The sequence below is a fragment of the Lampetra planeri genome, chromosome 51 (assembly GCF_965212315.1).
Source record: "Lampetra planeri chromosome 51, kcLamPlan1.2.h2, whole genome shotgun sequence".
NCBI classification, from domain to species: Eukaryota; Metazoa; Chordata; class Hyperoartia; order Petromyzontiformes; family Petromyzontidae; genus Lampetra; species Lampetra planeri.
Genome location: NC_136157.1, coordinates 2,166,441 through 2,192,200, shown reverse-complemented (window position 1 = coordinate 2,192,200; position 25,760 = coordinate 2,166,441). Strand labels below are relative to the sequence as shown.

Here is a 25,760-nt window from a genome sequence, read left to right as displayed (position 1 = left end):
GAGGTGCGTGCACTGAATATAATGGCAGACCAAATATATTATTCTCAGAAGCTTGGACTGGGGGAAATGACTGAAGATAAGCGGTAGAGAAGGCTACAGAAACTGCAGGGGTTAAGAAATTTAGGCCTTCTCAAGGCGACCAATAATTGACATGTCATCACGTATTTTAGATATGTATTCTTGAGATGAGTGGGCTACAGTCTTCTTTGATCATAGAGTATGTTTGCTTAGCTCTCGGATGTGTTTTCAGAATGCGCAGAGTATTTTTGGCATGATGTCCCGACGTTTTGCTCAATATGCAAAGAGCACTTCAGGAACCCGAGAACACCTCGGAGAGCTATACAGTGCACACGTGAAACCCCACGCAGTACGAAACTGTTGCTTGTCCTCAATGTCCCACGAGAAAGCAGTGAGTGTATGTTTGAGTGGACTTTATTTTTAAAAGCTTCCATGCAACGTTGGGCTCCTGGTATGCCGGAGATTGTGGGTTCAATCCAGTCCCGGCGCCTGTATATGTTGCGTTTCCATGTTTTCCGCATGGTCCCGTGGATTTTTCTCCGAGTCCTCCGGTTTTTCCCTCCACATTTAGAATCAAGAAGTGTTTAGAGTATTTTGCTGCTATAAATTTCCACACGTTGATAAGCCACTTCGCTGAGCTATAATTTGTGGCTAGGCTGCTTCTGACAAAGAGCTACACAGTTCAGTGAGCCTTACCTGGTAAAATAAAAATAGCTTATAGTTTAGTTTTACATCACATTGGTACTTTTTTTTGGTTTGCATATGAACGTTTACTCCCTGAAGCACACACCTTATGATGTCTTGAACTGCTGGAAATTGTCATAACAACTTTCTTAAAACACATATTTGCCTTCTTTCTCAACTCCTTGGTTCTGACGAAGTAGATGCTGATGTTCGCTATTGGGACGAAGAACGTTATGATTTGAGAAAGACAACGGATATTTCTTGCTTGAACGGTTTGAAAATCCTTGACTATACGCGGCACGAGTATAGTTATGAAGACTGCGATGAAAAAAGCGGCGAGCAAGAAGACATGAGTGAGAAAGGTGTGCAGGGCTTTCGTCTTGGAATTGCTCAGCTGTGTACGTTTGAACTCATAGAGGATCATCACGTAGGTGTAGGCAATTAAACACAGAGGTAGCCCAAAGAGCACCACCATCATCACCGAGCTGTACGTTTCTTGAACTCGTGTGTCATTGATGGATAGGCGAGCGAATCCTAAGTAATCGCAAAAAATGCCCGGCATATCCCTGTTGGCGTCTTTCAACGTCAATTGCATGACAAGAATCGTCAACGGTAACAGTTCCGCTATCGCGATGACCCAAACGGTAGCTACGACGATCATTGTTCGTTTCGCGGTCACGACGGTGTGATAGTGCAACGGGTAGCAGACGGCCACGTAACGGTCCAATGCCATTGCGGCCAAAGTGAGAGACTCCACAATGCCGAAGACGTTGATCCAAAACATCTGCGTGATGCAGGACGCGCGCGATATTCGGTTGTCGCCCGTTAGGAAAATGCCCAGCTGTTGGGGCAAGCTTGCCGTGCAGCCGATGATGTCAACCAGTATCAGGTTGCACATGAACGCGTACATGGGCCTGTGCAACTCCTTGGAGACGGTCACCGTGCCAAGCACCAGCAGGCTAGATAGGATGGTGATGACGAAGATCAGCAGGAGGACGCTGAATGCGAGCGCCCGCAAGCTGTACGCAGCTTCGAACGTTCCGAGCAATATCACTTGTGAGTCGTTGCTCTCCATTGTAGCCTCGATCACTCCAGCGCTTCAAAAAAAAACACAACCCATCACATCATTGTCATTGCTGGAGTTGGCCAAACGTCCAAATTTAGGACCACGGAGCTTGTCTCTGGGTTTCCCATGCCTCTGAATCGAAGGAAACTGCACGTCTAATGTGTTATTTCACCTTGCACACTTTATGTTTAAAATTAAAATAGGCTATGCTTTACTTATATTATACAATGCCTGTTTTGTATGAGTAGCGCTTTGTGGTTCTCCTATGGATACTCATCCCCGCTCAGAGCTGTCAGCAGATGAGCTCAGCCTCAGTGCTCCCTTAAATATGATTATGATAATACTTTAACATTGACTTGTGTCACATACTGATATTTTTATGAAAGCATTGTGCAGTTACAGTGAATCGTATTTTTATTCGCATTTAATCATACAGCTGAAATGCAGCAGTGGGAATAAATGAGTAAAACACATCTTGGACAAATAGAGATTAAATAAAATGTAAATACTAAATCTATTTAGACGAAATGTGACACCAAAACAACAAGTTTAAAACACCCACAGCCTTCGCAAAAGCGGTGAACCACGCAACAATGAGCTATGACGCAGAGAGTGCGGAAATTCTGTTCCACTCTCAACACAAACAAATCAGCCGTTTACTTGGAATAATCCTTCGCTGAGTGCAGAATTCACAACAATGCATGTGCATGGTAACTGTTTATTTTTTTACACACTATATGTCAGTGTATTTTTTATTCGCTATTTACAAAAAAAACAATGCATTGTTACATTTTGAATCCTCTGCTAAAATGTGTGCTTACACGTTTCAAATAATACAGTGAAATGTAAAATTTCGTGGCATGTATGCTACGCAATTTTGTGTGAACGTGTGTTGTGCTCCATATCCTGTGCTCCATCGTACATCTGTAGACAGTAACATCTCAATAAACTCACACCGGCTAAAGTAAAATGTGCCCCGCTCGTGATAGTATGACGATCTTCTTACCTTGGAGCCTGCTTTCTTCCGCGGTAATATGCTCTGCGAGTTAACGGGCAGCTTATTTATACACCTCTGAGCATCACGTGGGTCACCGCATCTAATGACTTGCCGGTTAATGAACCCTTCCAAGTAAAGGAATGTAATTCCTTTAACAACGCCCCCTGTGTACAACAAAAACAAAGCGCTTCTTCGTGAAATGCGATTTAATTGGGTTTATTCTCGAGGTGGCCGGGTTAGTGGGGAGCGCTCTGCCGGCTGAGCTCGTCCCAAAGCTGAAGTCTGCATTAGTAATCAGTGGCACAACCCGAAACACAAAGATCCCCCGTGTAGCCTTAACAGACTGTAGGGGCAAGTGCTGTTATCGAGCACCTGTAAAGGCCGGGACGGCACACGAGGGGGTGGGTGGCCAACACCACGTCCGGCCGCCTTTGTCTCCCCAGTGGCGATGTTTACACACCGCGACAGGTACTAATTTGAGTCTGAGTCAACCTAGGGGAGGCCCAGGGCCAGTTCAGATAATCGTCACCGGTGTTGGCCGTGAGCAGGAATCGAACCCGGGTCGCCAGGTTCGTAGCGTAGCGCGCTAACCGCTACACTACACACACAGACACACACACAGACACACACACAGACACACACACAGACACACACACAGACACACACACAGACACACACACAGACACACACACAGACACACACTCAGACACACACGCCAGAGAAGCCATACAGAACAACCGCGAAAACCCATGCAGTAGCGTCAGTAAGATATGCGATTCATGTTCCACAGCACCCTTTTTCAATCCACAGCCGGATGGATGCCCCCCCCCCACCCTGTCATGGGGTTTGTTTGACCATACTTCACCATGTTGGTGAGTGCGAGTTAATGAAGGTGCATGCCTCGCGGGGAGCGGCTGGATAAGTTCAGTAATCACTCGTCGCTTTTATTAGCTGTGGGTGGGAATCATACTCAGGCAGTCATGGTTCAGAGGATAATATGCGTTAACCACTGCACACCGCGGCTTTTTATTTCGGAAGTGTAAGGGAAACTAACTATCTGGTGATTTTGTCAATCTTGTATTTGCACCAGGGAGAAGTGGTCGGTGGATGTAATGGTACACGTTGCTTTGTGTGTACTGCGGAAAACAACTGGGGTCTGCCAGCTGTTCGCGTTTGATCTCTACAGTCCGGGAATTGCGAATTGTATTTGGGTGGCAGGGTTTGATTTGTACTGAGATCTGGCACCAGTATTGGGTTGGACTGTATTACGGTAGATAGACATAAGCTGTCTGTAGCTAGTTTGCGACCCCAACTGTGATCGACCCAGCACTGTACGGCAGGTTTTCTCATGGAAAGTGTTATCTGTAGCTTAGTTGACAACAGTGCGTGTAATGGGGCATATGGAGACTTCCGCGACCAATATCATCCATAAAAGAGGGTTTTTGGATGAGATCGCGTAAATATATAAATGTGTCGTTAAAACCCGCCACCACCCGACACAGCCAACTAGTAAGGGTTGTAACGTAAACAGAACGTGGCCAATTCGTCACTAGTACAGCACACCGGTGTGTTGGAGAGCCAAACCACAACATTTACAAACAGTACGACGTTTCACCAGTAATTACAACTAGCTTCATCAGGCGACAGCCAGATTTGTGGAGAAGTCCGCCTGTTTCGTTCCTTATATAGAGGGGTAAATGTTGAAGTGTTGTGCAAAACTAGCTACTACTGGCCAAGACTAATTAGAGAATCAATCGAAATTGAAAGAAATCAAAATAACTTTAACCTCTTGGATAGCTACCGTCTTAGTGCTGCGTGGAAGCTAATCATCAAATAATACATTCTTTAAATGCATGCCTATAAAGTTCAGCGTACTTCAGTAGGGATTGCCGTTGGTAGGGCTATTTCAATAAACACAATAGACAGGAAGAACAAGTTCAAAGGGCTTGTATAATGCACATGCATCATATACGTTGCCTCAGTAATTCCCCCCCCCCCCCCCATCATTGTGTAATAATCCTTCCAGAGACGGCTTCGGAATCGGTCCTTTTATTTCCACTCCACAATACACTTTGCTCACTCACTCTCCGTTGCTGGCAGACAACGGAGAGAGGACAGACCACGCACTAAGTCCCCACCGCGCACGTGGCAACCCCAGCCCCCGTCCGCGCGTGACCCTGCTCTCGTCAGTTCCAGTCTGCTCTCGATCGTTCCGCTCCACTCGCTCTTAATCCCTTCGTCACGTGGTTCCCCCAGCCAATCGTACATGGACAGCTTCGACCATTCTCGATGGTTCCCTGTCAATCCCGGGACCACGCCCCTCATCCGGCTCCCCATTGGCTGGGGCCCCGAATGGCTCGGCCAATCACTCCTGATGACCTGTCGTGATGACGCATGGGCCATGGTCCCTATCTCAACCCTTATTGGCTACAAGCAGGACTGGCAAGCCAATCCCCACGTGAACCCTCTATGGCTGTTATTACATCACCCCCCCCCCCCGGTGAAAAAATGTAGCCGTCTCGGCTGGGAAAAGGGAGAAGAACCAATTCCGCAACATCTTATTAGGGCACCAAGGTGCGTTTAACAATTTGAGGGTGAACCGGCGCTCCCGCGCCTAACAACATTTAAAACAGTCACCCATAAAAAAAAAAATCACAACATACATTAGGGCGCCCCTGCAGCGCGGTAACGACAGGGAATGAGCGAAACGATCAAACGTTAACGAAACGGAAGAGATTTCGACCGCGTACGCGACGCGGGACCCTCTCCGCTCCCAGCGCAAGGTCGCTTTGCTTCCGGATGGACAGGAGGTAGCAGGCTCAAAGAAGAAGTCGGTTGTTGGTGCTTGGTCACGTCCAGGGCGGGCCCCGTTGGAGGGGGGCAGCGGGGGCTTCCTCAGCCCTCAGAACCTGTTCATCTGCAGAAGGCACAACACAATCCCCCCTGGGATCAACGGGCGTGTCCAGCGGCGTAGTCGGCCCAGCAGAACCCGGCAGGTCAGCTATTGGGGATGAAGGACCGACACGCGCGTCAACATAGGGTTTAAGTCGCGAGGAATGAACATACCACCGACGTTTGCCGTATTGAACGCGGATACTTTGCGAGTTCCGAACGTCTACGAGCGTCACAGGCCCCCGCCATGGCCTGTGCAGTTTAGGGGATGTGCCCGCTGGTACCTGGGGGCAGTGGAGCCACGCCAGGTCTCCCACTGACCAAGGCATGCGAGTATGCGATCGACGTGCGTACCGTTCGTTCCTTGCCTGAGCACGGGCCGTCGCACACCGGGCAGCCTCTCGCGCTTCCGTTACTCGTTCAAGCGAGTCACGCACGTGGTCAGGCAGGGAGCGGGACGGTTGTTTACTCGGCGTACCCAGTTGCACATCGATGGGTGGAACATTTTCACGGCCATACATCAAAAAAAACGGTGAGTATCCCGTGGACGTGTGCGGAACCATGCGGTATGCCGCCAAAACGCCTGGTATGTGCAAGTCCCAATCGGTTTGCTTTTCACTGACCGTGTGATAAAGCATAGCGGAAAGGGTACGATTGAATCGTTCCACCATACCATCTGTTTGTGGATGGTATGGGGAGGTGCGAACTTTCTTTGTACCTAGCGCGTCACAAACTTCCCTAAGCAATTTAGAGTGGAAATTCCGGCCTTGATCTGTGAGCAGCCTTTCAGGTGCCCCCTTGTCCATGACATACCCGTTCAAGAAAGCGTCGGTGATGGACGCTGCCGTTTGGTCGGGCAGAGGCCAGGCCATCGGCCATCGAGAAAAATATTCCACCCCGACCAGAAGGTATTTATTGCCCCTAGCTGATGGGGGAAACGGCCCCAGAATGTCGAGAGCCACTAATTCGTTAATACGGGACACTTCAATGGAACGCAACGGTGGTACATAGCGGTTCCGAGGCGGCTTCCTTTTCGCACAGTCATGGCATGAGCGGACAAAATCATTGATGTCCGCCGTCATACCGGCCCAGAAAAAATCCTTTTGCATCGCGGCCACAGTCTTTTGGATGCCAAGGTGCATCAACTTATCAGCGTGCAGAGCACGGAGCAGGTCGTAGCGAAGCGAAGTAGGCACCACCAAGCGTGGTCGGTCAGACACCCCGTCGGTACACATTAGCAATCCCGACTTACCCCGGAACATCTGCCACTTCCAGCCCGCCAATTGCGATTTCTGTTTCCCAACCAATTTACGTAGTGGAGACAGCGAGGCATCGGCCTCCTGCTCGCGCAACCAGACCGCGTGCGGCAGCCGTAAGGTGTCATCGGTGTCCACCGACACCTGCTGGTCCTCCTCTTTCACTTTCGCCCCTGCGTCGTCCTCATTCGCTATCGCCCCCATAACCGGGCAGGGCGACGTGGGCGGTGCGGCGCAGCGGTGCGTGCCCGTCAGGCAAGTGCACGGAGGAACGGGCGGCAGCCTTGAGAGCGCATCAGCGTTCGCATGACGGGCTCCCTTTCGGTACGTTATATCGAAGGAAAATTCCTGTAACGATTCCAACCACCGGGCCAATTGGCCTGACGGCTGATCCAATTTGAGGGAATATTGCAAAGCCGCATGATCAGTGCGGACCAGGAATTTCCGTCCATACAGGTACGGTCGGTACAATCGAACAAAATGGACAATTGCCAAAAGTTCCCGCCTTGTCACGCAATATCTCGTTTCCGCAGGGGACAGAACCCTGCTGCCATACGCCACCACTCTCTCAACCCCATCCTTACGTTGCGACAAAACGGCCCCAATGCCGATATCACTAGCATCCGTATCAAGGATGAACGGCTGTGAAAAATCTGGGTAATCTAACGTAGGCGCCGTGGCGAGGTGGTCCCGAAGTGCCATAAAGGAACTTTCTTCCTCCGCCCCCCATTTAAACCTTTGATTTTTGCCAGTCAGAACGTGTAATGGTTTTGCCAACGTCGCAAAGTTCTTAACGAAGCGGCGATAATTGGAAGCGAATCCAATAAACCGCCGAACATCACCCACTGAAGTGGGTGTGGGCCACTCACGTACACACTTCGTTTTCAGAGGGTCAGTGGATACGCCGTCCGAACTGACAATATGACCCAGATAACGGACGGAGTGTTGCAGGAGGTGGCATTTCCTCGGTTTAAACTTAAGGTCAGCCGCACGCATTCTTTGAAAAACTGTCTCAAGGCGTTGGAGGTGTTCCTCGAACGTGCGGCTAAAGACAATTATATCGTCTAGATATATGAGGCACGTTTCCCACTGCAGTCCCGCCAACACCAACTCCATGAGCCGCTGAAACGTGGCCGGAGCCGCGTTCAGGCCCATCGGCAACCGATTAAATTCAAAGAGGCCTTGCGGCGTGCGGGATGCCGTTTTGGGTTTTGACTCGTCATCGAGGGGAAGCTGCCAGAAGCCCGAGGACAGGTCAAGGGTGGAAAAGAATTTAGCACCCGATAAAGCATCCAATGAGTCATCCATCCTCGGTAAGGGGTACGCGTCCGCTACCGAGATTTTGTTCAACGGCGGAAATCAACGCAAAACCTCGTACCACCATCTTTTTTCTTAACCAAAACGACGGGCGCGCCCCAAGGACTATTGGATGGCGAGATAATATCCGCCGCCAGCAATTCATCTACCGCCCCACGCATGTGTTCCCTTTCCGCCGGGCTCATGCGGTGAGGGTGCATACAGACAGGTGGCGATGCACCGGTTTCAATATGGTGCGACAAAAGCGATGTGCGTCCGAGGTCCAAATCATTCCTGCTGAACACATCAGCGTACTGCAGCAACAGCGAACGCAAGGCGTTCCTATGTTCATTTGACAAGGAAGAATTCTCTCCGCATAAATCCGCGATCCAGCGTTCTTGTGAACGATCATGCGGAGACCCATCAGCAGGCATCCGAGCGCGCGGCGGTTTTTCACAAGAGGCGAAATCGGTAGTGGCGTGAGCCAGCACCGATACCTCCGGAACAACAACGCGATCAGGTCCCCCATTCAAGACCTGTATGAAAGGTGCCTGACCTGGGCGCACAATCGTTTGTGCCGCCGCCAAAGAAAAGGATTTCGATACGGAATTCGATGGGGATAATAGCACGCCTTTCGCACCCCTTCCCATTTGAAGCGGTTTTCGGTAATGTAGCGGAATGAGCATTTGCGCTCCCGATGGAACTTCCACCGTAGCCGCAGCTACAGCAGTAACTGCGTTACCTGTAGGCGCCTTGGCCAGCAGGGAAGGCAGGAACGCCATCCTACGACCCCCCGGCATTTCCAAACAGTCCTGGTCGACCCGTATTCGCAACGGCATCCGGCGCAGGAAATCCGTCCCCAACAAGCATGGAACAGCTAGCGAGCGAGAAATTAACACAGGTCCTGCGGCGGTAATATTTCCGATAGCGATGCGCACATCCACCTGTCCGCAGATACCCATGCTCCCCCCATTGGCGGCAACACATGCATCATTAACCTTGCATATTCTCGACGCAGGAATGGACAACAAATGAAAAATTACATCCGAAATGATGGTAGCCGATGCGCCAGTGTCCACCAAGATACGGACGTCAACGCCGTCGATGGTACCACGTACCGTCGACGAGCCCGACGCCGCAGCCACAATCCTGCGAGCCAATTTCTTCCACTGTGTAGCAGAGCATGTCAATGGAGCAGGAGAAGTAAAATCGGCCTTAGGAGTGTAAGAATGAGTGCGAGTGGATGAGTGATGTGACACGACCTGCCGGGTGTCCGATTTGTGCCGACTCGCCCGAGGTTGTTGCAGTTCCGCGGCAGGTAGAGGAGATGGATGTCCCCTTGGTGGAGGAGGCGACAGCAGAGGTCGGCAGCGGCAGTCACGGGCGAAGTGGCCCCGTCTGCCGCACTTAAAACACGCGGCCGACGTCGGCCGGTGGTCGGACGACCCGGCCCTCGCACGCGGTCGGGCCGTGTAGTCGTCCCGCTGGTCACGCAGCCGCCGGCCCGGAATCCTACGCGGGACAGCAGCAGCCAGCATGTCGTCGTCGCCCGAGTCGTCGGAGCAGTGGACAACCAGTCGCGGAGACCACCCCAGAGGCGGCCCGTCGATCTCGGGTTTCCCCGTCCACGCCGCCATCTGGTCCCACCGCTTGAGATTAAACTTAGCGTCCAGGCAGCGCGCCACCCACCGCGATGAAAGCGGTTCGTGGCCGCACACTGGTAGAGAGATGTTGAGCTCCTGAGACAACTCCAGCATGCGGGAAAGGATGAGTGGATCCAAATGCTCGGCCGTTGCGTCGGGGTAGGCGGCCATGGCCATCGCCATCAACGCCCCCCGATAGGCCAACGGCGATTCCTCCAGTGCCCGGCGACGCGACATAAATTTTCTGGTGGCCGATGTCGGCGGGTCGTAAAATTCCGCCATCTCTGTGAACGCATCCTGCAGTGTCTTCTTCTTGGACGCCGGAATGGAGCGGAAGACTCCCAGAGACACATCATCGAGCAGCGTAGGTAGCGCTCCCAGCGCTGTCCGCGGTGGCAGGCGCGTGCCGTGGGCGTCTCCGGCCGCCGTTCCCGCTCGCCGCTCGGTACAGACAAAATGGCGTCCGGCGTCCGCATGGTAGCAGGCGCGCCCAAAATGGCGGCCGACGACTCCGGCGCAGCCGCCCCACCCAAGACGACGGCGTCCTCCCGCGTGGCAGGAGCAATGGCGGGTCCCGCTTCCATAGCAGGACCCCTTCCCGCGGCGTCCAGCTGATCGGCGATCTGGCGACCCACGGCTGGTGAGGACGCCACCGCGGTCACCAGGCTTAGCAGAATTGCGCGCAACGACTCAATCTGCTCCGCCATCAGCCGCCATTCGTCTCTCGGTCCTGCGGTGGTCGCATCTTCCCGCGGTCGACGCTGAGAGGCGTCGAGGCGAGCGTCGTCAGTCGGCGGCACCAGGGCTGTAGCTCCCAACAGCTCATCTTCCTCCGTCTCGGCCTCTTCTTCCGACAGAGGCACGGGCAGGTTCTTTTTTCTGAGGTGTTTAGACATCTTGACGATCGTCCAAACAGTCGCAGAATTACTTCTGACACCAGTGTAATAATCCTTCCAGAGACGGCTTCGGAATCGGTCCTTTTATTTCCACTCCACAATACACTTTGCTCACTCACTCTCCGTTGCTGGCAGACAACGGAGAGAGGACAGACCACGCACTAAGTCCCCACCGCGCACGTGGCAACCCCAGCCCCCGTCCGCGCGTGACCCTGCTCTCGTCAGTTCCAGTCTGCTCTCGATCGTTCCCCTCCACTCGCTCTTAATCCCTTCGTCACATGGTTCCCCCAGCCAATCGTACATGGACAGCTTCGACCATTCTCGATGGTTCCCTGTCAATCCCGGGACCACGCCCCTCATCCGGCTCCCCATTGGCTGGGGCCCCGAATGGCTAGGCCAATCACTCCTGATGACCTGTCGTGATGACGCATGGGCCATGGTCCCTATCTCAACCCTTATTGGCTACAAGCAGGACCGGCAAGCCAATACCCACGTGAACCCTCTATGGCTGTTATTACAATTGTGCAAGAGCGCAGAAGCGTGGCCACCACATCTGCCCCTCTATATAAGGAACTAAACATGTGGACTTCTCCACAAATCTGGCTGTCGCCTGATGAAGCTGGTTGTAATTACTGGCGGAACGTCGTACTCAGATTGTAAATGTTGTGGCTTGGCTCTCCAACACAGGCGTGCTGTACTAGTATACTACACTACACTACTTTACACTACACTACTATACACTACTATACACTACACACTAGTGCTGTACTAGTGACGAATTGGCACGTTCTGTTTACGTGACAACCCTTACTAGTTGGCTGTGTCGAGTGGTGGCAGGTTTTAACGACACAACATTTATATATTTACGCGATCTAACCCAAAAAACTCTATTATGTATGGGGCATATGTAACAGCCGCTTTGTTAGTCCACTGTTGGATAAGGGCCTCCCCATGCCGTGCAGGTTTTTCTGGATATTTGACGGTGCCGGTCAATTCTGATTGGTGAAAGTTTGGGAGCACAAAAATGGGATCATAGAAATACAGTGCGATGGAGTATGTGCATACTGCTGCAATGGATGGGTGGAGTAAACGCTGAGTGACGAGAAGAGAAGTGAGAACTTCAGAAAACAACTGGGGTCTACGAAGTATTGTCAACAAAGCGAGGAAGGCAAGACCGAGACAGACACCTGGTACAGCGTGAGCGCGGAAACTTAATGCACAGAGTTGGGAAAAATAAACTGTGAGAGCAGTGGTTCACAACCGGCGAGGGAGCACCGCTACGGGGGTGGAACGAGAAAGCCTTGTGGGGGAGATGGGGAGCAGGCTGCGGCTCTGAACACTCCGTGGAAGCTGTGGACACTTTCTTTATGAATGGAACATTTACGAGGGGGTCCAGTTTGTGACTATGATGGTGGTGGTGCCACATCTCATACCAATTCAGCGTATCGCGAACGACTACCCCCAATCGGATCATTCAACGGAGATCAAAACAAATCCACGCGGCAACTCCTGCAGCAGTCGAACGGGGATATCGAATCTCAACATAAATTTGTAATCTGTTGCAATCCCCCGAAAATGCCATGCGAAAGAAGGAGACATTTTAATTGTGTGCGGTGATCATCAGCGCCACGTTGTGAGTGGCAAAACACGCGACTCCACGTGGCATGCAATAGACGCCTTCCTCACATTGATGTTGACTCGTTGCACGGACGTTGTGATCTATATGTGCATTGTGCTCTTTGCAGCCTGGAGAGAGGGGGTGCTGTGGGTGGGGCTGGGGAGATGGGGGTGTTGAGTCAGTCCATTGGCGTTGATTAAATATGGACTTTAAAGTAGCTCTGGTGACAAGAGAGAGGAGGGTGTGGGGTATAAAGTAAACGCAACATCATTTTGTTTATTGTGCCAGGTAAGGCCCACTGAGCTATATCGCTCGTTCTCAGAAGCGACCTGACCACGAATGATAGCTCAACGAAAGTTGCTTATCGTGTAGAAATTTATAGCGGCCAAGCGCACGTTTCCAAATGACCGGGGCCACTCGGAGTGGTGGTAAGGGCCAAAATAATCCGTTTCAGAATCAGAATATTTACTTATCGTGGAAAAATCTGGTGAGCAATGGATTTATCTTGGCCGTGTCTTTATATGTGTGCTTGCATGTGGGGGAGAGGTAGTGTAGTGGTTAGCACGCTGCACTACGAACCTGGGAACCCGAGTTTGATTCACGCTCACGGCAAACATCAGTGACAATTATCTGAATCGGTCCTTGGCCTCCCCTAGGTCGACTTAGCTTCAAATGAGTACCTGGTGCGGTGCATAAAAATATCGCCACTAGGGATACAAAGGCGGCTGGGCGTGGTGCTGGTCACACACTCCCTCGTGTGCCGTTCTGGCCATGATAGGTGCTCGCTAACAGCGCTTTCCCCAACAGTCTGTAAAGGCTATACGGGGGGTCTTTATTTTTGTTGCACTATATGCATGTCGTGTATGGGTATTCATTGGTGTGGACTGTGTGCGACCCATCCGTCTGATGGTATGCATCTGCCAGAGATGGGAAAGTTCCAGAAAACCAGTGCCAGGACTGATTTTCCACAAAATGAACTGCTTAAGCAGCTGTATCGGAATATTGGAAATATGGTTACCACCTGTCCTAGGAAATGTGAAAGTCTCCCGGAAAAATGTGCCAAAGTGACGATATGTTATCTCCCTCGCCTGTTATGCAGGAGGTTGTAAGTTCGATCCCTGTCCTGATGTCTCTTAAATTTGGAGTTTGCGTGTTTGCACGGATAAACCACTAAGTTGAGCTGTCACTTGTGGCCAGGTCGCTTTGAAAAAGCTCAGTGAGCCTTATCTGGAAAAATAGAAATAAAAGTTTAGGACATGTTTTTTATTTAAATTGAGTCCCAGTTTTTGTAAGTTTTGTAATATGAATACGCCATTCAAGACTTGCATTTCCATGTAAAAGTTGTCCCATCTTCTGGTATTCTAAAATAGTATTGGTCTCATCATGTCCCGGGTTTTTGTACTTCAGAGTTGGTAACCCGAAATGGACGTGGCAGATATGCACAGCGGAATGAAGTCCCACAGCAGTGGAAACAGCCACTTTGGAATAGCGACCAGTGGTATTGGGCCAATATTCTTCAAAATCAATTTCCAATATGCAACAGGGCGAAAAACCAAAGGAAATTACTTATAACACCCCCATATAGCTTTCATTGGATGTAGCTTGTTGTGTTTTCAATACGATGACGAAAAACATTCATGAACAGCAACCAGCATGCACATAACACACTTATAAATTTTAAGAATAAAAATACACTCAAGAGATCGATAGATTAATAACCGGTAGACACAGTGAATTGGCAGGTTTACTGTGTGGGTACTCCCATCTCTTACACGACGTCTCGTCAGCATAGGAGAGTAGGCCAAATACCCTCTCGAAGGCTCTTGAGCTCCCTGTAGTGGAGGCCCTTCCACCAGAATTAGCATTAGCAAGCCACTGCGGGGCTGCGCCTTTACCTTCTGGCAGTCAAAGCTCCATGCATAAGAGTGGACAAGAGAGGAAGAATTCACAAGGAGACCAACAAGTATTGCACATTTCATATTTTATTCAATCATTGTACTGGAGGAATCCTGTGAGCTATAAAGCTCTCTTTTTCACAGATGTTCAGTAGGGGCAGGTCAGAACGTTACAACAACAAATACAACAACACGATAGGAGTGTAAAGGTAAGCAAATCACAAAAAAATATACGAATACAACTAAACCGTTTTTATTTTATTTTACAAGGTAAGGCCCACTGAGCTATTAGCTTTTTTTTTAATCAGAAGCGACCTGGCACACGTATGATAGCTCAACAAAGTGGGACATATCAGGACCGGGAGGAAAAAAATCCACGTGGCCACGGGAAGAACATACAAGCTCCAAATTTACAGGTATCAGGGTCAGGATCAAACCACCGACTTCCTGCATACCAGGCAAGAAAGATAACATCACGCCACCGTAGCGCCCCTTAAATGATAAAAAAAATAATAATTACACAAGTTCAATTTACGTTAGTATATCAATTCTCAAGCTTGAAAAAGGCAGTAAAAAACAGCACAAACAGTCCCAAACCACACAAAGAAAACACACAGTCTCTCAATTAAATTATATATTAATAACATTGAACAATCGATACAGAGATAAGGGTCAAAGTTACAACTCACAGTGGCAAAAGTGGCTGTATTCAGCACTAATCTTCTGCTTCAGAATATTTTTTAGGGAATATGTACGACGTTAAGGGAGGTAACAAGGTTGTTCCAACACGTTGGTGCTGCAACGGCAAAGGCTCTGTCACCGATTCCAATTCATGTTCTTGTGATAGTTAAAATGCAATTAGATGGACACCTTGGGTTTCTCGGATTTGACAATGGGACGAATGAATTCGCTAAGTGTAGTGCAGATTTGCCAATAAGGATTTAATGAACAGGGCCCAGTTTAGATTTTTCCTCGCATCAAGTAATGAGAGATTTGATTTTAAGTAGAGGTCACAATTGTGGGTCCTGTATGGTACATCCAGTACAAATCGCAGAGAAGAATGATGAAACGGTTTAGTCTGTTTAGCAATGCATTAGTACCTGATCTGTTTTTTAATGAGAGGCTACTGTTGCTTTACACTTTCACTAACATATTCTGTCCATGCAATATTATACTTTGTTTAAAATTCTTCCAATTAACTTTCCATCGCTGATTACAATTTGTAACATTCGATTTATTTAAAAGCAAATAATCACTCCGCTCGAACAGAAACTTTTTTTAGCTTTGGATTGCTCAGTGCTCGTGGAATTATTTTATAAAACCAATTCACTACCTCCTTCCTCAGCTCCTTGGTTCTGAAGAAGTAAATGGTTACATTTGACAGGGGCATGAGGAAACTGGTGTACTGGGCACTGCAGCGAATGTTTCGCACCTGAGCGCTGTAGAAATCCTTCACGAGCCGCGGCACGAGAACCGACAGGAAAAGTGGAATGAAGAAAAGCATGAGCAGGAGAAAGTGAGTGAACAGGGTGTACAGCGCCTTTTTCTTGAAATCGTTCGAATGCGTCCTTTTGCACTCCAGAAGGATTCTAAAATAGGTGAAGCTGATCACGCTCAAAGGCAATGCGATGAGCACCACGATGATCCCCGACCCGTAAGCTTCGTGGATTCGCGTGTCGCCCGCGGACACGCGAGCGAAGCCGATGTTGTCGCAAAGAATGCCCTGCATTTGCCTGTCGCTGGCTTTGAGCTTCAATGGGGCAAAAAGAATTGTCACCGGCACGAAAGCGGCTATTGTAAGGCTCCAGAGGCTGAAAATTATAATAACGGCCCGTTTACCGGTAACGATGGTATGGTAGTGAAGCGGGAAGCAGATGGCCACATAGCGGTCGAATGCCATGGCAGCAAGTGTGAGAACCTGCATGATGACGAACACGTTGACCCAAAACATCTGCGCCATGCAGGCGGTGCGCAGAATCCGGTTGTCGCCCGTCAGGAGCATTTGGAGCTGTTTGGGCATGGTGCTCACGCTACTGATGAGATCGGCGACCACGAGGCTGCACAGGAACGTGTACATCGGCTTGTGCAGCTCCGCGCGGGCGGCCACTGTCGCGAGGACCGCCACGTTGGCCACGATGGTGACGACGAAGAGCGGCAGAAAGAGGCCGAAAGCGCACAGCTGTACGCTGTAGGGTGCTTCGAACGTTGCAAGCATAATGAAGGAGTCGTTGCTTTCCATTGCCTCCTCCTTCAACAACCCTCAAAGGGATTATAGGAAAGAAAGATAAATCGAGGCGTCCGTTGAACGTTTTCCTGGAGCACAGAGACACATTTAATCCGCCACTGAGCATTGTTCAAAGCGTTCAATCGATACACACATGGCACGCAAACGATAACAAAGATCCACTTCATAGCCTTTACAGACTGTTGGGGCAAGTATTGTTAGCGAGCACCTATGAAGGCCGGCACGATAGACGAGGGACTGGGTGGCCAACAACACGCCCGACCGCCTTTGTCTCCCCAGTGGTGATGGGTTTTTTTTACACACCGCACCAGGTACTCATTTGAGGCTGAGTAGACCTAGGGGAGGCGCCCAGGAACGGTACAGATAATCGTCACTGGTGTTGGCCGTGAGCGGGAATCGAACTAGGGTCGGTGGGTCCGTAGCACGGTGCGCTAATAACTACACCCAACTAAAAATTTGTCAATGCATTGCAAACGATACACACACAACGTGCAACACAATACATCAATAGTACTTATAAGTACACCGTGATTGATTAACATATTTTGTTCATTCCCAACATTATATCATAAGCATTCATACTGTGCTAAAAAAATATCTATATATAGCGAAGTCAGCTGCATGGTCAAATGCAGATTGCGCACTAACCAGAGTGAAACTCAGCTACAGGTTCACCCATATTGTAGGTTGTTCAATAAAATAATTATAATAAGTCTTAATATATTTTCTGATCACACCCAATCTCACCCGATTGCCAGCCACTCTGCAATGGTCGAGCCGACGATTAGCACTTGTGTATTTATACACCTCTGCTCACCACGCGAGTCCCCTAACAACCGAGGCTTGATGGCTGCGTGTTCTGGTGATGGTCACAGCTTGTCAGTGAATTAATAACTATCGTTACCATCGGGGAATACTGGGGGAGGAGCATTGGCACAGTGGGTAACGCGCCGTGCCACAAACCCCGGTAACTTCATGATGGAGTTCACGATTATAGACTGCAGCGAACGTCAGTGTCAAGTGACGTCTGAAGAAATTGTGGGTAAGCCCCACCCCCCATATTAACAACCTTCATTGATCAGCGTGACGAAGTTATAGACAAACGACCCCCGTGACCGACGCGTGGAGTGGCTTTCGCGTGGCACTGCATTGACAAATGGAAGTCATTGTTATGATTTGAGAATACCAGTTGATCGTGTTTGCTTGTAAGGTATCTCGCCAGAGTGCTCATTCATAAGATTCATCATTTCTTGACTTAGAGCATGGGTTTTTCTCTCCCCCCCCCCCCCCAAAGCCTAATGGATGTTTATAGATACATTAAAAACAATTCTCAATAAAGGTTTTTGGGTTAGATGGCGTTAAGTATAAATGTGTTAAATTTCGATTTAAAGCTTTCGTGACTGCAGGGATTAATCTTCTTGGTTTATTCGGTAAAGTCACGTAGAAGGGAAATAATAAAATAATAAAAATATAACATAATAAAATAAAAAATGTGTTGTAACCCTCCACCACCCGACACAGCCAATAAGGTTTGTCACGTAAACAACGCGCCAATTAGTTACTACTTCAGCCCACCGGTGTGTTGAAGAGTAAATCCACATTACTGGCGTGTCTATGCACTTTAAAAATCGTCGAGATTGAAAACTAGTTTCTTCAGAACTGCTTTTCGTGTTTAGTTTGTTGTCATTCCCCCGCATCGCTGATTAGCACGGTTGGCTACATACGGTGCAAAAGAAGTTCAACATACAGTCGCAAATAACATCTATACACCTACTTAAATCGTACAATACAAATAGATAACATGATACAAAAACATAGAATACGATCAAACGCATCAATAAATGAAGCTGTAAAATTCTGGAAATTTTATATACCTCAACGCAAAACGTCGTGGACACTTGAACGTTAACGATACGCCATCTAGGCTTGTCCTCAGCCGGTGGACGGCTCGATGCCCCTGGGCAATGCGAGTGCCCTTGCACGTTGCGCTGTGCGTGCCACATGGTGTGAAGTAAACTAGGCTGAAGCCCAAAGCAGACAGTGAACAAGCTATAAACACGCGAGGTCGATTAAAATCTAAAACACTTTTTTTATTTTACCAGGTAAGGCCCACTGAGCCGCATCACTCTTTTTCAGAAGCGATCTGGCAACAAATGATAGCTCAACAAAGTGGCTTGTCGTACTGGACATGTATAGCAGGCAAATACTCTGAATGCTGATGTTGATTCTAAATGTGGAGGGAAAAACCGGAGGACCCGGAGAAAAATCCACGCGACCATGGGAAAAACATGGAAACACCAATTATACAGCAGGCGTCAAGGTCAGGATCGAACCCACGACCTCCTGTATACCAGGCAAGATAGTTAACATCTGGCCACCGCGGCGCAAAAAGCAGTTCTAAAGAAATGAGTTTTCAATCTAGACATAAGTGGATTATCACGTGTACATTTATAATAGCTAAATACTCTAAACGCACGTTTCAATGGTCAATGTACACCAGCGTTTCCTATCGGCGCAAACTGTCGTGATCTCATGTTCCCATGCTGAGCTTGAGTCAACTCCTTGATCTCTTCCTTTTCTTGCCATCTTTCGCTTCCTCTCGCCCGTTCGGCCGTCAGCAGCCAGCCTTAAAACACCGCTGCCAAAACATACGAAAGGAGCAATGATAAATGTGAGAATTTTAAACAGAACCGAACCTTATATAATGGAAAAGTGTGCTGCAGAACTTTTAGTTGGGCAAGTATAACGTCGAGACTTAATTATCTTCGTTATAATTAGCCAGTGAAAAAAATGCAGTTGAGGATATTATCGTCATTTCAATTGTATTGAGTCGAATATAGAAGCAATCCGTTGGCCTTCAAGAGCTTTAAATGCTTCTAATGGGCCCCATATGGAACATAACCCTGTGAGCATTCCAAGATTGTTCCATGCTGCAATTTATATATATATTAGACACCAAGGGAAATAACCCCTTTGTGGCAACGAGATGAAAAAAATAAATGAGTGCTGCGTCTGGTTGCCATACATTCGCTGTTGCACCTGGGTTGCTGTGTTCAGTTTTTTTCCGTGTTTTTAAGTTTATTTTGAACGCTACAATAAATCGGCAAATCTGAATTATTGACGTTTTATCCGCTATCAATTTTTGATGCATTTGTTTCTCCAATACAATAAAAAAAAAATATGAGCATAAAGTGATTGGACCTGTAGAGGGATATAAAATAAAATAATAAGCATTTTACCAGGTAAGACCCACTGAGCAATGGAGCTCTTTTTCAAAAGCGACATGGCCACAAATGATAGCTCGACGAAGTGGCCTATCATGTTGGAAATGTAGAGCAGCCAAATACTCTAAACGCAATGTTTCTAAATGTGGAGGGAAAAACCGGAGGACCTGGAGAAAATTATACGCGACCACGGGGAGAACACGCAAACTTCCAAATATACAATAGGCGTCAGGTCGGGATCGAACTCACGACCTCCTGTAAACCATGCGAGATAGTTGACATTACGCCACCCTGGCACCCAAAAGGAGGGGATGACGTTGAGACTGTGGAGAGACACGGGCAAGGCTGCTTGGGAGAGGAGCAGCAGCTGAATTCGTGCTTGGTATCGTTGGCTTTGGTGTTCGCTGCAGTGAATGGAGTTCGGTCTTTGGAGACCAAAACAGTGAGCAAGGGAGCTGCCAAGATTGTCGAAATAAATTTGATATGAACAGGTAGTTAGTTGCATTTTAGTGTTCTCATGCACTGGTCTTTTTTAATGCTGAGTTATACGGACCTCACTTTTTGTTATTGTGCAATTGAACCTTCTTATATAAATAGTTGAATCGCGATATAGAACTCCCCTTTCCATGCTCACAGCAAGTTAGCGAGTGGTAGAGTCACTGTGCGTGTGACTGCTTTCAATGAGTACATACCTGGTGCGGGGTGTTAACATCAGCATGCGGCAGACAAAGACGGCTAGGCGTGATGCTGGCCAATCACCTCATGTTCCATACTTTGTTCTAGATTTGAAGTTTTCGTGACTGCGTAGCGGTTCGCGCGCTGCGCTATGAACCCGGCGACCCGAGTTCAATTCCTACTCACGGCCACCACCAGTGACGATAATTATCTGAACCGGTCATGGACCTCCCCTAGGTCGACTTAGCCTCAAATGAGTACCTGGTGTGGTGAATAAACATCACTGGGGAGACAAAGGCGGACGGCCAACCACGCCCTTGTGTGCGGTGTCGGCCTTCATAGGTGTTACTCGCTAACAGCACTTGCCCCAACAGTCTGCTGAGGCTACACGGGGGATATTTGTTGCGTGCAATTGTGGTGACTCTTTGCCCCGCTTCTGACAAGCCAGCATTAGGACTCAAGGTAATGAAAATAATTGTTTTCTATTTGTTTTATTTACTACACAGTACTTTTTTTTATATAACACATTCAATAACACTGACCGTATGGGCATTTAAATACAGTACAATATTGTTCCGACTTACGAACCGCTCAACTTACGAACGGGTTTCAGGAATTGTGTCGAGGACTGCCCCTACTCGCCACGAATTATTAAATGTCAATTATAACCCAGGACATTTGACTTCGAGTTGCTTTAATCCACTGTACTTTGTGGGACGCTGAGGTTAGACATTTAGCTTTACACACTATTACCATTGCTTACATGAATTATAATTTGCATTAGCAAATGTTGTCTTACCTAAGCATTCAAACATAACCAACAGTGATAAGACCATGCATTACAGAGCCCAACTCAGGCTCTTCCATGTGCGTGACCCACTGGGCCCGAACCTAGGCCTGACTATGTGCGCCACTTACAAGGCCGGAGTGCAGGCCCGCCCACTTCTAGAGATGATGTCACTACTGACGATACTCATCTTGACTGGTGGACCCCGCGTGCCACGGAAAATCAGCAAGTAAAACAAGCCCTCTCATTGGTACCTAACGGGCCTGAAAGCGGATTGGTTAAAGGGAGGGAAATTTTATGGAGTGGAGGATACAAATGGAAAGAGGGGGGAACGGATGATTGACAGAGAGGTCGGTTGGGATCGGTTAGGGAAAGTGGGTCAAGGAACCTTCGAGAAAGGGGCTTGAGGGATAGATAAGGGGGGAAAATAGAGCTCGTGACGCTTGGAGAAACGGGAATTCTAGAAGACCGTGTCTCGTGCCTTCAGAACTAAAGGCTGCTACTGTTGAAGACGACTGTGTCATGTGTCACTAGACGTGTACGCCATCATCTGTGCCCAATGCGAAGTCTCGACCACGTGTGCCACCAACAAGGCCTGAATTGGACTCCACCATATGCGAGATTAACTAGGCCTCGACTTTTCTGATGAAAAATTATCTGACAGAATTATTTTTTCAACGAAACTTAATGCTATACAGTAATTATAATGTAAGTTTTAACTAACATTTTAAAGAAATGCCAGTTTTATTATCAATTATTTTAGCTTATGACTGGACTTTCATTAAAAATTGGGTTCAACTTATGGTTGAAACTTAAAAAATATTGGGAAGTGTCCTTTGAAGGAATATATTTCCTTTACTTAGCCCTTTAGTGCAGAAAAAGTAGATCAATTGCATTTGACATGGGTACAGCAAAGATACCAAAATGGAAAAGCACCTAATGTTTCAGACTGTGGGAGTGTTGATATCTTTAACGAAGCAAGGAACGAATATGGATATAAAAAGTGGCATGCAAAATATTGAGAGCAACAAGAAATGTGAAAGCAAAGTCTTCAAACCACGCTTCGTTATCTCAATTGACCGTTTAATCCGACACTGGACACAGTAACGATCTGGACACAGTACCATTGGTGAGTTCCTCTGGCAGGCAAGCCTGCGTTGTCTGGGTCATGTACCCCACATGCCCAGTTCCCGAACGCCCAAACAGCTTTTGTTCGGCCGGATAGAGGGGGCTAAGGGGCCATCCATTTAGTACGTACTCAAAAATCTGTCACAACTTGACCCCTCACCGTACACACGCGTACATTTTACACCCAACCCCGACCTGCGTATGTATGCTTGACGCACCCCCAGAACCTATAGAAGACGATATTTAATCCATGCAGAAACGACCAAGGATTAATAATATCAGAGTATGTTTTTTTTGTTTGCGTTTGACCACGAGTATTGTGGTTAATGCAGACATGATTCCTTGTAAAAAGGTTTCAGTTTGGCGTTTTAACCACTTAACACCTGTTTTGTTGCCAGATAAAAGGGGAAAACCCTATTCTAATATTAACGTGTTTAAGTAATCAGTCCACCACGGACTTCATTAAATAATTAAGTTGCACACCTTTAAAAAGTTTGTCTAGTGTCTGCTAGGTTCAAACGCTGGGTGAACCCAGTCGAACAGGTGTTGTTCTTGTTTACTAGTTTGCGGCCTAGCTTTACACCCAGCTTTGTACAAACAGTTATACTTGACCGTGTTATCCACCCTGATTTGTTATTCAAGAACACGTCTATTGTGATCTTTAAACACAATTAACACTCGGTGAACTAGTCTCTTTATAAAGTGCGTCGACTGAACATCTGCTGTAACAGTAGACTGATGTACAGACCAGTGTTCATGTAGGGTTGTCAGGGGAAGGATTCCCACCAATAGGAGGGGGAGTGGGCCGGTGACAGGGGAAGGGGGAGAAGCAAGCGAAGAGATATAAGGGAGATAACGGGCGGGAAGAGGGGTTGCTTCGCGGGAACGAGATTGGGATGGCTGGGGACAGGTGTGGATGGGAGAAAAGGAATTAAAGACGAACCCCCTTCAACCTTGTGTCGGCTCTCCTTTACATTAGTACTGAAGTCCGGGCAGCAGCAGCACGAACAGAGCACCGCGGCAGTTAAAATCTTGAGCCAGCAGCAGTCAGCAAGTGAGGCCAGATTGAAGGATGTGTAATCCATGGGACAGGCTGCCAGACTATATCAGACTCACTGCTGAGCTGCGTGATAACTGCAGTCAGGGGTACAGTGGCATACAAATGACACCTCTCCCACAGTCCCACCTCTCCTGGTAGTACTTGTCCAACAGCTGAAGAAACTGAACTGTGGCTCATTTGAAGGCCAATGTAGACAAATTATTTTCGAGGCTTCACCCCCCCCCCCGTTTCCTATGCGTACGTACATTACCAGTAATACACAAGCAAACGCATTTTGGTTAAATCTTCCTCCCCCCTCCATGCGTACGTAGTAAATGGATGGCCCCTAAATGGTCGCAGCATGGGCTGGAGAGATGGAATTATGTGGTATAAGGATATGAAGCCGAGTGGATTTGTGAATTACTGGTACCATAGGAGTCAAGTAGGCCTCGGCAAGGTAAAGGGTCAAAAGCAACGAGCCTACCTTTACCCTTACAAATTACCCGATTACAGTACAGGGTAATTACTGGGGTACTATACACATGATAAAGATTTATAACAGGTAAATAATAGGCAGAGCACTTTTTAATGAGATACTCTCAATGATTCCAATTTTAAATGGAGGCCACGGAGCTTTTAGGGAGCGGTAAACAAGGTATTTACCGGGCAATTCTTCCGCGCTACCTTTACCCTACCCTTTACCTTACCGCTTGGCATGTCAACATCTTTACCCTGTAAAAGGGTAAATAACCTTACCTTGCCGAGGCCTAGTGTCAAGATCGGCCCCTGTGGAGGATGCTTGTGAAGGAAGCTAAAATTGTTGGTGGGTTTTATTTCCAAACCTTCCGAAGTTCATTGTTTTTTTTTTACTTCTTTTGCACCATATGTAGCACCACCAATTATCAGTGAGATAGCACTTGACAAAATGAATTATGTAAAAACTCTTTTGCCAAGTGCCAACACACCCATAACTTTAGTTGCACGGAATGCACAGCTATAATCAAGTCAGTTATCAATTAGCATGGTACAGATGCACATTCAAACTGATTTGTGCTGTGTTTTGGTGACACGAATTCCAATCCTTTAAATGGTAACAATGCATTACAAATGTGTGTATAATTGAGACCATGTTCTGTATAACGATCCCGTGCTCATTGTTTTTCTTGAAACACATTGAGCAAGTCACTCATTGGGCATTACATAACGCGAGCCTAGCGTGCGTGTTGGCAGTGTTGGCTGCTGGTTCTGCAGCGATGCGCTCTGATGCACGTCGTGCCGTCCTCGGTCATTTTTCCATCATGTTTGTGTGTGGAGAGTCGTCTCGCTCCCATGTTTTTGTTTCACTCACAATATTTCTCTCTCACACACTTCATATTTAAATACATGACTGTCACATATAGCATATTTATAGATGTATTACAGGTAGGAACAACATTTCCACACTGCCCACCAGGGATTATTTGTCTGTCTGTCGTGCATAGCCACGCCCTCGATTTGTATTTCATAGAGCGCTTCGGGCGGGCTCAGCACCACGTGACGCGCCGCCCCACGCCGCTTGCGCCGCGTGACACGGATCGCACGAATGCGCTGTCCAACCATGTTCCTACCTGCCCACTCCGAAGGAACGTGTTAAGTATACACGACACATGTTTAAAAGAAACATCAAACGGTGGACTGAACTGTTAAATGAAAACTGATTACGGGCTGGAATGGCACCCCCACCTTCACAATGATTCTTTATGGGGAAACTACCCCCCTTAACGCGAATTCACTGCACGTGGCAATTTTCTGGACTGAAACCCCCGCGTTAAGCAGAGAACTTGCTGTAAGAGGCCGACAAGAGCATTTGCGTTTATATAGTGCTATTCGCGGAGAGCATCAAACAGTGTTTTACAATAGCAATGCAAAAATACAGGAAACCCTTGCCCAACGCAGCTTTATCGAGCACGTGTTCCGACTATACATGGATTACTGAATGAGGTCTGTTTTCCAGAACAGGAGGGTGAAGGTTTCAGCTATATGCCGTTCGACTCTGCTCGGATTCTCATCTCTACGTCGAACAGTAGTGCCGTCAGTGTTGCATCCTATAGGTGTGAATTAATTGACTGTGATTTATTTACAATGATTGTGTGTGTGCATTCAGGCTGGCACAAGAGCACAACGGAAATGTCCCCGCTTGCACCAAACCGTCCAGTTGCTGACACGAGTCATGGATGCCCAGATGGCGAACCGTGAACGTTCAAGTGAGTGTCAGGGGCGAGCATCGGGCGTGAGTGCCGCGGTGCAGGAAGAGGAATGGAGACGGCGGTTTTGTGTCGAGGTGGAATTTAAAAATAAAGTGTACACAAAAGACATGGAGAGCAACTCAGCATCCTTTAGTACAATAAGGGAGGCAATATCG

At 48.1% G+C, this 25,760-nt stretch overlaps 2 protein-coding genes across 2 annotated transcripts; both read right to left on the bottom strand.

Annotated features, from left to right (window-relative positions):
• Window positions 1-310: 310 nt before the first annotated feature.
• Window positions 311-1,783, bottom strand: LOC144734550 (olfactory receptor 1M1-like). Its single transcript, XM_078616796.1, has 2 exons — window positions 809-1,783; window positions 311-337 (listed from the first exon to the last, which is right to left on the bottom strand). The coding sequence occupies exons 1-2, from the start codon at window positions 1,775-1,777 to the stop codon at window positions 311-313; spliced, it is 996 nt and encodes a 331-aa protein (XP_078472922.1). The 5' UTR covers window positions 1,778-1,783.
• A 13,730-nt stretch (window positions 1,784-15,513) lies between these two features.
• LOC144734502 (olfactory receptor 52P1-like) lies at window positions 15,514-16,500 on the bottom strand. The gene has a single exon (XM_078616723.1). The coding sequence runs from the start codon at window positions 16,498-16,500 to the stop codon at window positions 15,514-15,516; it is 987 nt and encodes a 328-aa protein (XP_078472849.1).
• Window positions 16,501-25,760: the final 9,260 nt, after the last annotated feature.

Coding starts and splice junctions, on each gene's coding strand:
- LOC144734550 (XM_078616796.1), bottom strand. CDS start 1,777: ATGGAGAGCAACGACTCACAAGTGATATTGCTCGGAACGTTCGAAGCT. Junction 338..808: donor GCAGTTCAAGACATCATAAG/GTGTGTGCTTCA, acceptor TGCACTGTATAG/CTCTCCGAGGTGTTCTCGGG.
- LOC144734502 (XM_078616723.1), bottom strand. CDS start 16,500: ATGGAAAGCAACGACTCCTTCATTATGCTTGCAACGTTCGAAGCACCC.